At 41.0% G+C, this 12,260-nt stretch overlaps 1 protein-coding gene across 5 annotated transcripts in view; it reads right to left on the reverse strand.

The window, feature by feature from the left end:
* Positions 1-11,706, reverse strand: part of runx1t1 (RUNX1 partner transcriptional co-repressor 1) — a 64,255-nt gene extending 52,549 nt beyond the window's left edge. For all 5 annotated transcript variants that reach the window (XM_029122939.2, XM_029122938.2, XM_029122937.2 and 2 more), the window contains exon 1: positions 10,930-11,706. In XM_029122939.2, the coding sequence (XP_028978772.2) occupies positions 10,930-10,957 (28 nt within the window). In that variant the 5' untranslated portion in view covers positions 10,958-11,706. The remainder of the gene's footprint in view (positions 1-10,929) is intronic.
* Between the last annotated feature and the right edge of the window lie 554 nt (positions 11,707-12,260).

A 12,260-nucleotide genomic window follows, 5' to 3' on the forward strand; every position in this document is an offset into this window, starting at 1 on the left:
CTGGTGAAAACAAGGTCCTAACCTGGCTAATACCATCCCTGCAGTGAAGTGTGGTGGTGGGGGAGTCATGCTATGGGGTTACTTCTCAACAACAGGACCTGACTGGTCAGGATTGAAGGAAGGACGAACAAAGAAAAATAGAGAAAGGGCCTTGAAGAATCTGAACCAGAGCACACAGGATCTCAGACTGGAGTTAAGATCCTATAAAGGTATTGTTTTGGCTCTGTACTTAACACTTTGGATTTTTAATGAACCAGTGACTAAGACATTTTAAATGTTCACTGTCAGCTTTAAATCTGAATTTTTTATTTTTTATTTCAATACATATTTTATATATATTTTTGAACCAAAAGTAATGAGACAAAATTAACATAATCTTCAATGACGTTGTCATATTTTGTACAGCGTTCCAAATCCATTCCATTTGATAGACATCCCATAGAAGTCACAAGACCCTGGGTATCTTTCATGATGATGCTCTGTCAGGCCAGTACTGCAGCCATCTTCTGTTTTGGAGAACTTTCGCCATCAGTATTGCCTTCATTAAGTTAAACACTCAATTAGATTCAGGTCAAAGACTGACCAGGCCAGTGAAGAACATTCCACTCTTTGGCCCCAAAAACTACTTGGTTACTTTACCAGTATGTTTGGGATCACTGTCCTGCTGCAAGATGAAGTGCTTTCCAATACGTTTGCAGGCATTTTTGTCTTATCAGATCAGGATGTTTTGGTACACTTAAAAATTAATCCCACTGATGCTGACAGCATTATCAAAGTGAGCCCGTTCCAGGGGCAGCCATTGATGCCCAAATCATAATTCCACTTCCGCCTTGTTTCACAGATGAACTGGAATGCCAGTTACTTTTTCCCTCCACACGTTCCTCTGGCCATCATTCTGGTTCACATGTTTTTTTTTTTCATAAGTCTGAAATGGCTTTTCCATACCTCTGCAGGCTCTTTTTGGTGTTTTTCAGGCCATCCTGTTTTTGAGATTCATTCATTGTTGGGACCCTGCAGTCTAGCCTCTGACATAAACCTGGTGAAGTCTTCTGCAAACGGTTGTGTCCATCCATGTCCTGGGGAGTGTTCCTGATCTGTCGACCAGGTCTTTCTGGTGTATTTCTTTATAATACTGTAGTGAGCGTTCTTTGGTCATCCACTGTTACAGGTGTTCTGTGGTCTATCAGGACATTTGTAAATGCTAAACTAACTTTTGGCTTCTTTTTTATTACTGCACCTTCCCTCCATCTCTAACACCTTCACCACCTTGAATCTCGTGTCCTTTTACAGTCTATTATTACATGCAAATCCTGGGAGGGGAAAAGAGAGGAACGTGGTAAATAACTCTATCTACACCTTTCATCTTCACTCTTTAGCGTTGCTATCTACACCCTGCATCTTCACTCTATAGCATTGCTATGTATACCCAGCATCTTCACTCTATAGCATTGCTATCTACACCTTGCATCTTCACTCTGGTGCAATGCAATCTATATCCTGCATCTTCACTCTATGGCATTGCTATCTACACCCTGCATCTTCACTCTATAGCATTGCTATCTATATCCTGCATCTTCACTTTATAGCATTGCTATCTACACCCTGCATCTTCACTCTATAGCATTGCTATCTACACCCTGCATCCTCACTCTATAGCATTGCTATGTATACCCAGCATCTTCACTCTATAGCATTGCTATCTACACCTTGCATCTTCACTCTGGTGCAATGCAATCTATATCCTGCATCTTCACTCTATGGCATTGCTATCTACACCCTGCATCTTCACTCTATAGCATTGCTATCTATATCCTGCATCTTCACTTTATAGCATTGCTATCTACACCCTGCATCTTCACTCTATAGCATTGCTATCAAGACAGTGGATCATTAAAAAGCACCCATCCAATCAGATCACCCCGGGCAGAGTGCATCCAATGAGATCACCCTCGGGTAGAGTGCATCTAATGAGATCACCCCAGGGCAGAGCGCAGGGACACACAGCAGCAGCATCTTTGTATTCAACCCCCCTGTCCCCCGTCAGGATGGCACATTGTGTGTGTCTGAGTAGAAGGCAATGTGTGTTGGGCCGATTACAATATCAGCTAGCACCAGATGGAGACAGCAAAATAAACAGAGAGGGAGTTAGGGAGAAAGAGAGAGAGATATTGTGAGTAGGAGTATAAGAGGAGTGTGTGTATATATGTGACAGAGTAAGTGAAAAGGAAAGAGAGACGTTCATTGTAAAGAGATAGAGGGAGACAGAGAGGAGGAGGTGAGAGGAGTGGGAGACGACAGGCACACTGTGAAAGGAGCCACCTGTTAGCTGTGAGTGTGGTGCTGCAAACCCACTGACCAAACACTCAGCCCTGAAGAGTTATCACTCAGCCCTGAAGAGTTATCACTCAGCCTTGAAGAGTTATCACTCAGCCCTGAACAGTTATCACTCAGCCTTGAAGAGTTATCACTCAGCCCTGAACAGTTATCACTCAGCCTTGAAGAGTTATCACTCAGCCCTGAACAGTCATCACTCAGCCCTGAAGAGTTATCACTCAGCCCTGAAGAGTTATCACTCAGCCCTGAACAGTTATCACTCAGCCTTGAAGAGTTATCACTCAGCCCTGAACAGTCATCACTCAGCCTTGAAGAGTTATCACTCAGCCCTGAAGAGTTATCACTCAGCCCTGAACAGTTATCACTCAGCCTTGAAGAGTTATCACTCAACCCTGAACAGTCATCACTCAGCCCTGAAGAGTTATCACTCAGCCTTGAAGAGTTATCACTCAGCCCTGAACAGTCATCACTCAGCCCTGAAGAGTTATCACTCAGCCCTGAAGAGTTATCACTCAGCCCTGAAGAGTTATCACTCAGCCCTGAACAGTCATCACTCAGCCCTGAAGAGTTATCACTCAGCCCTGAATAGTTATCACTCAGCCTTGAACAGTTATCACTCAGCCCTGAAGAGTTATCACTCAGCCCTGAAGAGTTATCACTCAGCCCTGAACAGTTATCACTCAGCCCTGAAGAGTTATCACTCAGCCCTGAACAGTCATCACTCAGCCCTGCATCACTCAGCCCTGAACAGTTATCACTCGGCCCTGAAGAGTCATCACTCAGCCCTGAACAGTTATCACTCGGCCCTGAAGAGTTATCACTCAGCCCTGAACAGTTATCACTCGGCCCTGAATAGTTGTCACTCAGCCCTGCATCACTCAGCCCTGAACAGTTATCACTCGGCCCTGAAGAGTTATCACTCAGCCTTGAAGAGTTATCACTCAGCCTTGAAGAGTTATCACTCAGCCCTGAAGAGTTACCACTCAGCCCTGAAGAGTTATCACTCAGCCCTGAAGAGTTATCACTCAGCCCTGAACAGTTATCACTCGGCCCTGAATAGTTGTCACTCAGCCCTGCATCACTCAGGCCTGAACAGTTATCACTCAGCCCTGAACAGTTATCACTCGGCCCTGAAGAGTTGTCACTCAGCCTTGAAGAGTCATCACTCAGCCCTGACCAGTCATCACTCAGCCCTGAAGAGTTATCACTCAGCCCTGAAGAGTTGTCACTCAGCCCTGAAGAGTTGTCACTCAGCCCAGAACAGTTATCACTCAGCCCTAAAGGTTCATCACTCAGCCCTGAACAGTTATTAATCAGCCCTGAACAGTTATCACCCATATAATATATAAAAGAAATGTGGAACACTTGGTTGGGATATAGAATTTTGTTGTAAATCTAGGTTTTCCATTGCATATGTTTACAGTATTAACAGTGTTTACAGTATAATAGCCATTATGCCTTACCATTCAAATTTATCTGAAATACAGTGCAGACATTTTTAATGTTATAAATGTCTATTGCAGCTGGATGATTTTAATAAACCATCTACATAAGTGTACAGAGGCCCATTTTCAGCAAACATCAGTCCTGTGTTCCAATGGCACTTTGTTTGCTAATCCAAGTTTATAATTTTAAAAGGCTAATTGTTCATAAAAAAAATATTTTGCAATTATGTCAGCACAACAACAACTGTTGTGCAGATTAAAGAAGCAATAAAACTGCCCTTCTTTAGACTACATACTATCTATGGAAAACCACATCCCTACTCTATCCAGTTACATAATCCAATTATGATTTAAAGCTGATTAAATAAAGATATTATCAACAAACTTCAAACAAACAACAACATCTTACATTCAAATCAACAACATTTTATTATAGTACAATTTAGGACCTACTTCCTGGATGCATTTAGCTAAAACCGTCAAGACATTTTAAGTAAAAAAATTGAGATGTAATAAAATGAAGAAAAATATATTTCTATAACATTTAGTATTATCAATTAAATTGCAAGTTATGTTTATGGATCAACTCATTGTGCATCTATGAGTATAGACATACTGAGCATAGATTTACTCACCATGGTTCTACTGACTACGGAACTAATGACCACGGATTTACTGAACACGGATCTACAGTGGATATAAAAAGTCTACACACCCCTATTAAAATGACAGGTTTTTGTGATGTAAAAGAATGAGACAAAGATAAACTGTGTCAGAACTTTTTCCACTTTTAATGTGACCTATAATGTGAATAATTCAATAGAAAAACAAACTGAAATCTTCGAAGGGGAAAAATGAAAAATAAAAACCTTACAATAACCTGGTTGTGTTAGAAAGCTGAAGATGAGGAGGAAGTTCACCTTTCAGCACAACAACGACCCAAAGCACACATCCAAATCCACAAAAGCATGGCTTCACCAGAAGAAGATTAACGTTTTGGAATGGCCCAGCCAGAGCCCAGACCTGAATCCAATTGAACATCTGTGGGGTGATCTGAAGAGGGCTGTGCACAGGAGATGTCCTCGCAATCTGACAGATTTGGAGCGCTTTTGCAAAGAAGAGTGGGCAAATATTGCCACGTCAAGATGTGCCATGCTAATAGACTCCTACCCAAAAAGACTGAGAGCTGTAATAAAATCAATTCAACAAAGTATTAGTTGTGCACACTTATGCGACAAGGTTATTGTTTTTTGTTTTTCCCCCTCAAAAATGTCTGTTTGTTTTTCAATTGAATTGTTCACGTTATAGGTCACATTAAAGGTGGAAAAAGTTCTGACATGATTTATCTTTGTCTCATTCTCTTACATCACAAAAACCTGGCATTTTAACAAGGGTGTGTAGACTTTTTATATCCACTGTACAAACTATGGATCAATTGATACAATTGATGTTCTTCATTTACCCACTCCTTAGTTTTCCTTTCAGAAATGTCATAAAACTCAAGAGGCCAAATAAAATTCAGTTGGCCATGTTAAATATTTCCTTGACATTATTATTGGATCTAGTAAAGTGCTACAGTAAAACACCTCCTTCTCCATTTTTAGTCCATGCAGTTCTTTGGTAGGTTATGGTATTCAATATGCTTTTCCTGAAACATCTGTATCCACCAAAGCTTTTATCAATCTAAAGGATCTGGGCCCACAATTGGCTAGTCTTCTTCATTTATTTTTAATTCACTGTGTCTACAATGACACCCTATCCCCTTCATAGTGCAGTACCTCCTCCAAAGACTATAAAGAGAATAAGATGCCATTTGGGACACAAGTCTCTGCTCTCTTGAGGTGAAGTAATGTTGAAATGCATCAGTGACAGAGAGGGGTTTTAGACCCTCTGACTTACGCACACACACACGCACACACGCACACACACACAACACACACAAATCACACCGTCACACACGAGAGAAGCTGACAACTGCCAAACAAAGTGTGAGGTAGCACAAGGTCGAAAGCCCAAACAGAGTCATCAGAACTGCTGAAGCCTTGTCAATGCATACCCGCTAAAGCCTTATGGGGGACAATTTTAGCTAAAGTGAACCAATTTTTATTTAAATTACACCAACCGCACATATAAATTGAGTACCCAAAACACTAAACAAACACTGTCTGAAGAGAGATGGGATATTCAAGTAAAAATTGTATCACTGGATTTTGATTTATATTTCGTTTTTTTTCAGCAGAGCCTAGGTAAGACAATATTTGTGATATTCCTACTAATAATTGTAAACAGTGAGCATCCAAGATAAGCCCGGTGATTGATAATTGTAAACCTGGTGGATCTAAGATAAGCCAGATAACTGATCATTGTAAATATGGTGGATCTAAGATAAGCCAGATAACTGATAATTGTAAACCTGGTGGATCTAGGATAAGCCAGATAACTGATAATTGTAAACCTGGTGGATCTAAGATAAGCCAGATAACTGATAATTGTAAACCTGGTGGATCTAAGATAAGCCAGATAACTGATAATTGTAAACAGTGAGCATCCAAGATAAGCCAGATAACTGATAATTGTAAACCTGGTGGATCAAGGATAAGCCAGATAACTGATAATTGTAAACCTGGTGGATCTAAGATAAGCCAGATAACTGATCATTGTAAACAGTGAGCATCCAAGATAAGCCAGATAACTGATCATTGTAAACCTGGTGGATCTAGGATAAGCCAGATAACTGATAATTGTAAACCTGGTGGATCCAAGATAAGCCAGATAACTGATAATTGTAAACCTGGTGGATCTAAGATAAGACACGTGACTTGATAAGAAAGGATCCAGAGAACCTTGCAAGTTCAAAATCGTGTGCATCCTAAATGCAGCCCTATTTTCTATATAATGCACTTGAAGTGAACAGCATAGGCAAAGGGGGGATTTGGGACTGAGTAATAGTGTGCTATCATTAATTACATTGTGCAGGATCCTGATATCACACACGGCTGTTGTCCAACAACTCAACAGTCCTGCACTTTATCATTCAAAAGAAGCAGAATAATTATTTCACCAATTCTCTCTTTGTCTTTCGCTTGTCTCACAGTTTTTCTTTCTCTCTGACACAATCTCTCTCACTCTCTAATTTCTCTCTGTCTCTCACTCTGTCTCTCACTCTGTCTCTCACTCTTTCATTTTAATTGCATTATTGGCCTGGCTTCCCAAGCAAACACTGCCAATGCGTATTCTATGAATAATAATTATTTTTCACTAAAATATATAAATAAATGATTCAGTAAATCATTAAAGAAATTGTATCAATAAAGACTGTCAACAGGGCACAAATTAGAACAATAATCAAGAGAAGTAAAAACAAACATGTATAAAAATACAAGTTGCATAAGAATGATGTGTTAGTCAGTCAGACTGCCCATGTAGTGGTATGAAGCACAGCGTACTGCCAGTGAAAAGCGGTTGATGGGTTAGATGATTATCATTAAAAAGGTCCCAGAAACATTGAACAATGGTCTCAAATTTGGGCAAATTATACTCTCTAATTGTTTTATATTTCAGACAATTGGTCAGAAATGCACATCTCTGTCAGAGCCAAATGTGTGACAAATTACAGTAAATTCTTTTTAAAGCAAGTATAGATGTTTATCTCGTTTTGGTGGACATTTCTTTCTATCAGGGTGTGTAGCTTGTGCATTGGATAATTTGTGCAATGATTTGGTAGAAATTGTGTTTGGCTTTCACTCAAGCACACTGTGCTTATGAATGAACTTGTTAGTTCGTAATACTACAGAAACATTATCTGTTTACTGTTCAAACAAACACCCCTGGAACATTTTGGGTCACATTCTTCTCTGTTCTGTGACATTGGGGTTATGTGTCCTTGGTTCCAGATGTCAGGGAAATTAAGTGAAACAATTTGAATACAGCCAGTTGATATGTTGCACTGGTGAATTTGAGCATATGATTCAGGATGCCATCAGGTCTGTATTGTTTTCGAGAGGCTAACGTTTTTAAAAACCTCTCTCGCTCTCTGTGACTCATCCTTCAGCTTTTATTCTCTCCCTCTCTCTCCCCATCTCCCCCCCCTGTCTACTGGGGTCTTCCACACTGTATTCTATGTAGCAATGCATTTACACTTTTTAAAGCATCAAAAAACTATTTCATTCTTGGCTCAAATTATCTATAATGAAAACCACGTCCATGCGTTCTAAGTACACAGTGGCTATTGATGACATAATGGTAACACATCTGGTTCACTAAGTAGTGGTGTCAAAGGAATGTCCAAAACAACACACACACACACAGACAAACACACACACACAGGCAGCAGCACACCACTTCACTCATATCTAGCATAACACTACACACTTCTGAAGCAATAGTCATTCCCAGCTCCAGCTGGACAAGAGAAAACCTGCCTGGCTGCCTGCCATCATTTCACAAGGCAGTGTCTGGTTTCAGTGGTCAGATGTGTTTGACCCACTGCCTGGGAAAGAGAGAGTGGAGCGGGCGTTTGACCCAATGCCTGGGTACGTGAGAGAGGGAAGAGAGAGAACAGCAATGAAGAGAGAGAATAGAGGGAAAGAGAGTGAAGACATGGAGGGAAGAAAGACTGGGAAGAGAGAGGGAAGAGTGGAACAGGTGCGATGATGTGTTTGACCTGTATCTTGGATGAGAGAGAACAGGTGTGAGGCAGCCATGTTGGCTGGATCTAGTCAGGCAGATGGCCCCTACCAAACAGACAGACAGGCAGTCATTCAGACCAGCCAGACAACCAGTCAAACATACCAGCTGTCAGTCAGTCCCTGATAACATGGATAACCTGCTCACTTGGTAGGGGTGTCAAACCAGGTGAAAATGTTCCCCGATTAAATATATTTCTAGATTTGCTTTTATTTAGGAATGAAAAGGTCTATATTAGAATTTGTTTAATATGTGCCAGAGGTTGTGGTGCAATGATGGTGATTCAGTGTTAGGCTTGCTTCACATGCTCGGCCAAAACTCATGCTCATGTTGGAGGTGGGAAGTGTTCAGGTGCTTTTAAAGTCAGAACAATTCTTCACCAATAGGAATTTACTTAGCCTGATACGTTTGCTAACACTGCTGAAACTAAAGTATGCTTGGTACCTTGTCCATATTTGCTCCTGAACACTATTGAACAGCAGTATTTAAATCTAACTCTCGAAGCCAGTTGAACTCCATTTTGTTAATTTCAACCCCCAATCAGGGACTTATTTAAAACTGAACGTACCATGTGATTGTTGTTACTCGCTGTGGTTTACAGTCCCCCTACCTGACCTCTACCTGGCCTCTACTTGGCCTCTACCTGGCCTCTACCTGACCTGCAGCTACTTATTTCACTCTGATGGCCTTGGCTTTCCTCTCTCTCTGTTCGGCCGTTAAACATAAATCCATTAGGCTGTTAATTGATGGTAGTTACTACTATGAGTCTTGTTAAGTCTTCACACACACACACACACACACACACACACATAAGGTAGCAATTGTAAAGCTAGTTTTACTTTTTAGCCTGCCCAACAAACCACTCTAATCTTACGAGGAAAATTGGTTGCTCCCCCATGTTCATGCTCACCTTTGGCAAATATCAAACAGCAAAGAAAAGTTCATGCTATGATTACAAATAGATCAAAGCTCATGGTGAAGTTTTTTTTTTTTCTCACTATAACCCAGGGCTTGAGGACAACAATATAGACTCTCTACAGCAGTTTCCCCAGTGTCTGCTAGTGTCGGCTCCAACTCAGCCCAGAAGACAAGCTGACTGCCATCAAGACCAAATTCCCACAGCTAGGGAAAAAATATAAACCAGCCCTTTAATTTACATTTTCAAGCTCCTTCCCCAGCCACGGTTGGCCACCGCCATCCCAACTAAATAAAGCAAATCCCATTTCAACTCGGGACTTTTTGGGGAGGAGGACCTGTGGCAGCGGGTGGAGTCAGGGACATTACGACGGATCTCTTTTAACGGTATCTGACTGGCGCTTGGTGTGGCCAGGTGGCCACACACACACGCACGCACGCGCACTCACACAAAGACTCGCAGAAAAACACGAACACGTGCGCGCCACACATTTTGTACACAGCGCGCCGGTGAGACCAGTCAATGAATCGGGTTCACTGGCTCCATATTCCAAGACTCCAGCCATGTACCTGAAGGGGTTAAACGGGATGCGCCAGATCTCCGCATGTTAGTGTATGCATTCGTGTGTGTGTGTGTGTGTGTGTGTGCGTGTATATGTGTGTTTGTATATGTGTGCGCGTGCGTGTCGGGCAAACAGAGTGCATACAGGCTGGCATATCATAAATTGTAGTTCACACGCCTATTAAAGCATCCCGCTCCCGTCATAAAGACCTCGTTTAAAACACATTCATTTATATATTTCTTGCATTCAGACCGACAGCTGACATGTATATTGTGAATGAATAGTATTGATAGCCTACATTTTTATAATTTATATTTAAATTATTTCAAATGTCAATTGAAATGTTGTATATTAAAAGGACAAACGCGGGCAGTGTATCTGTAATTAATATCAGAGCTGAATTATCCATTGCATAGGATGAATTGCACTATTGAACAGTAGGTTACTCAACCTGTAAAAACAATCCATTAAAACAATGCTAATGGAAGTATGGACGCAAACATTACAACACAGTAGTGTCTGTTGTAAGGACCAAAATCCCATTGGAATAAAAACACAGGCACACAGAAAGAACCACTTTTCCTACCCAGTTGGTTTATCTAGTTAGAGATAATTTTCTTAAATTTAAATTTTTACCTGTAAAATTAAAACAATGATTCATTTTTTATTTTAGCTTTGATTCATAACATTTCGCTTTATTTTACGCGCGTGTTGTTCCAGAAACAGCCTAGCTTTTGACAGACTTTACACTGCAACCCCTTAAATCATTGATTATTTCAAAATATTATGTGCATAGTATTTTGACAAAGTATTTTCAATCAACAGCCATTGTCCAGTTTAGCATGCACCCTTGTTTCATCGGATACAATTCACCACGGCTATAACCCAATAGCTAAAGTCCCACCAGATATCAACCTCTCTACAACCAAAGGTTGCAATATAAAACAGAAACGTGAGTAAAAAACGAATAAACCAATGACACTCACACTGAAAAGAGGCAGAAATTCCCACCATGCGTTACGGTGTTCAGTGCTAAATTATTTCCAGTCTTAGACTCAAATCTTCTCCCAACGATGTTAGATGACGAATATTATTCAGTCCAGTCAGTACGAATACGACTCCAAGAAGTCAAAACGGTCCGTCGGAACTCCAGAACATACAAGCAGCACCGTAGGGTTGCAATGATTCTTCATTCAGCTGAGAAGATTCTGGATGGAACTGAACTGAACGGCTGTTCGAGCCGCGCGCAGCTACAGAGAGAGCAACGTTTTGAAGGAAGCGCAAAAATAGGCAACCACGTCGGTTCTGCTTTCCTTCGTTTGAAACCTTGTTTTCTTCAAAGATCACTATTGGGATTCGTTTTGCTTTTAGGTGTAGTACTGCCTAGGTTAAAAGAGGAGATGCCTTGCCCTGCTGTCACGGTCATTTGTGTCGCGCGCCCGCCGGTTGCCTTTGGAACAAGGAATATAACCGTGGTGATCGCGCTTCTTCGCCTGCAGCTCCGGTCCGCGGTGCTCTGAGACCCAGGTGGAGGGAGGTGGAGGAGTGGGCGGGATCCCAGCGGTGGGAAAGAGGTAGATAGAGCAGACTGAGGCAGCTGTGTCCTAAAACAGGTTAGAGAGGTCAAGTAGAAGAAGTATAACAATAATAGACAAGAAGGATGTGTTATCGACGAGAAGCAGTCGTCCGGGTTATTTTATCTCCCTGTTGTTTAGAATTAAAATGCTCAGGCTTTGTCTGTCTGACCTCGAAAGAGCATAAGTCGACAGCGAAAATGCGCTGGCGGTGCGTGCCTTTCTGTTCCCGTACTCTTTATCTCTCCTCTCTGTCTAGCTCCATCTATAAATTGTCGATGCATTCCGAAGGGGCTTTATTTGCTTTGGAAACGTAATTATGTTTACGTTGTCATAGCAGGGGAAATGAGCAACAGCCTATCAAGTGAGAACAAACAAAATAACTAATGCCAATAGTGTTGTATAGTAAACATTTCACTCAAAGATGTCCCAAAATATTTAAAATTTTAAATAGATTCATGAAATAACTAGTGTAAGTGGTAAACAGTAGGACCAGAACAGTAGGGTGGTATGAATAAAGAGATAGGTCAGTTTATTGAGAACCATCCTATTCTCTGGATAGTGCCCAAAGGCATACAAATGCAACAGGACAGGATAACATACAGAACCACATAACTAATGTAGAAAATATGAATATAAATTAACACTATATTCAAGAGGAAATAGACATAATAATCAAACTACACTGAATGCACTGTAACATATCATCTCATAGGATATATTTGACAGCTTGGGAGAAAGAT

The sequence above is a fragment of the Esox lucius genome, chromosome 10 (genome assembly GCF_011004845.1).
Source record: "Esox lucius isolate fEsoLuc1 chromosome 10, fEsoLuc1.pri, whole genome shotgun sequence".
Lineage (NCBI taxonomy): Eukaryota > Metazoa > Chordata > Actinopteri > Esociformes > Esocidae > Esox > Esox lucius.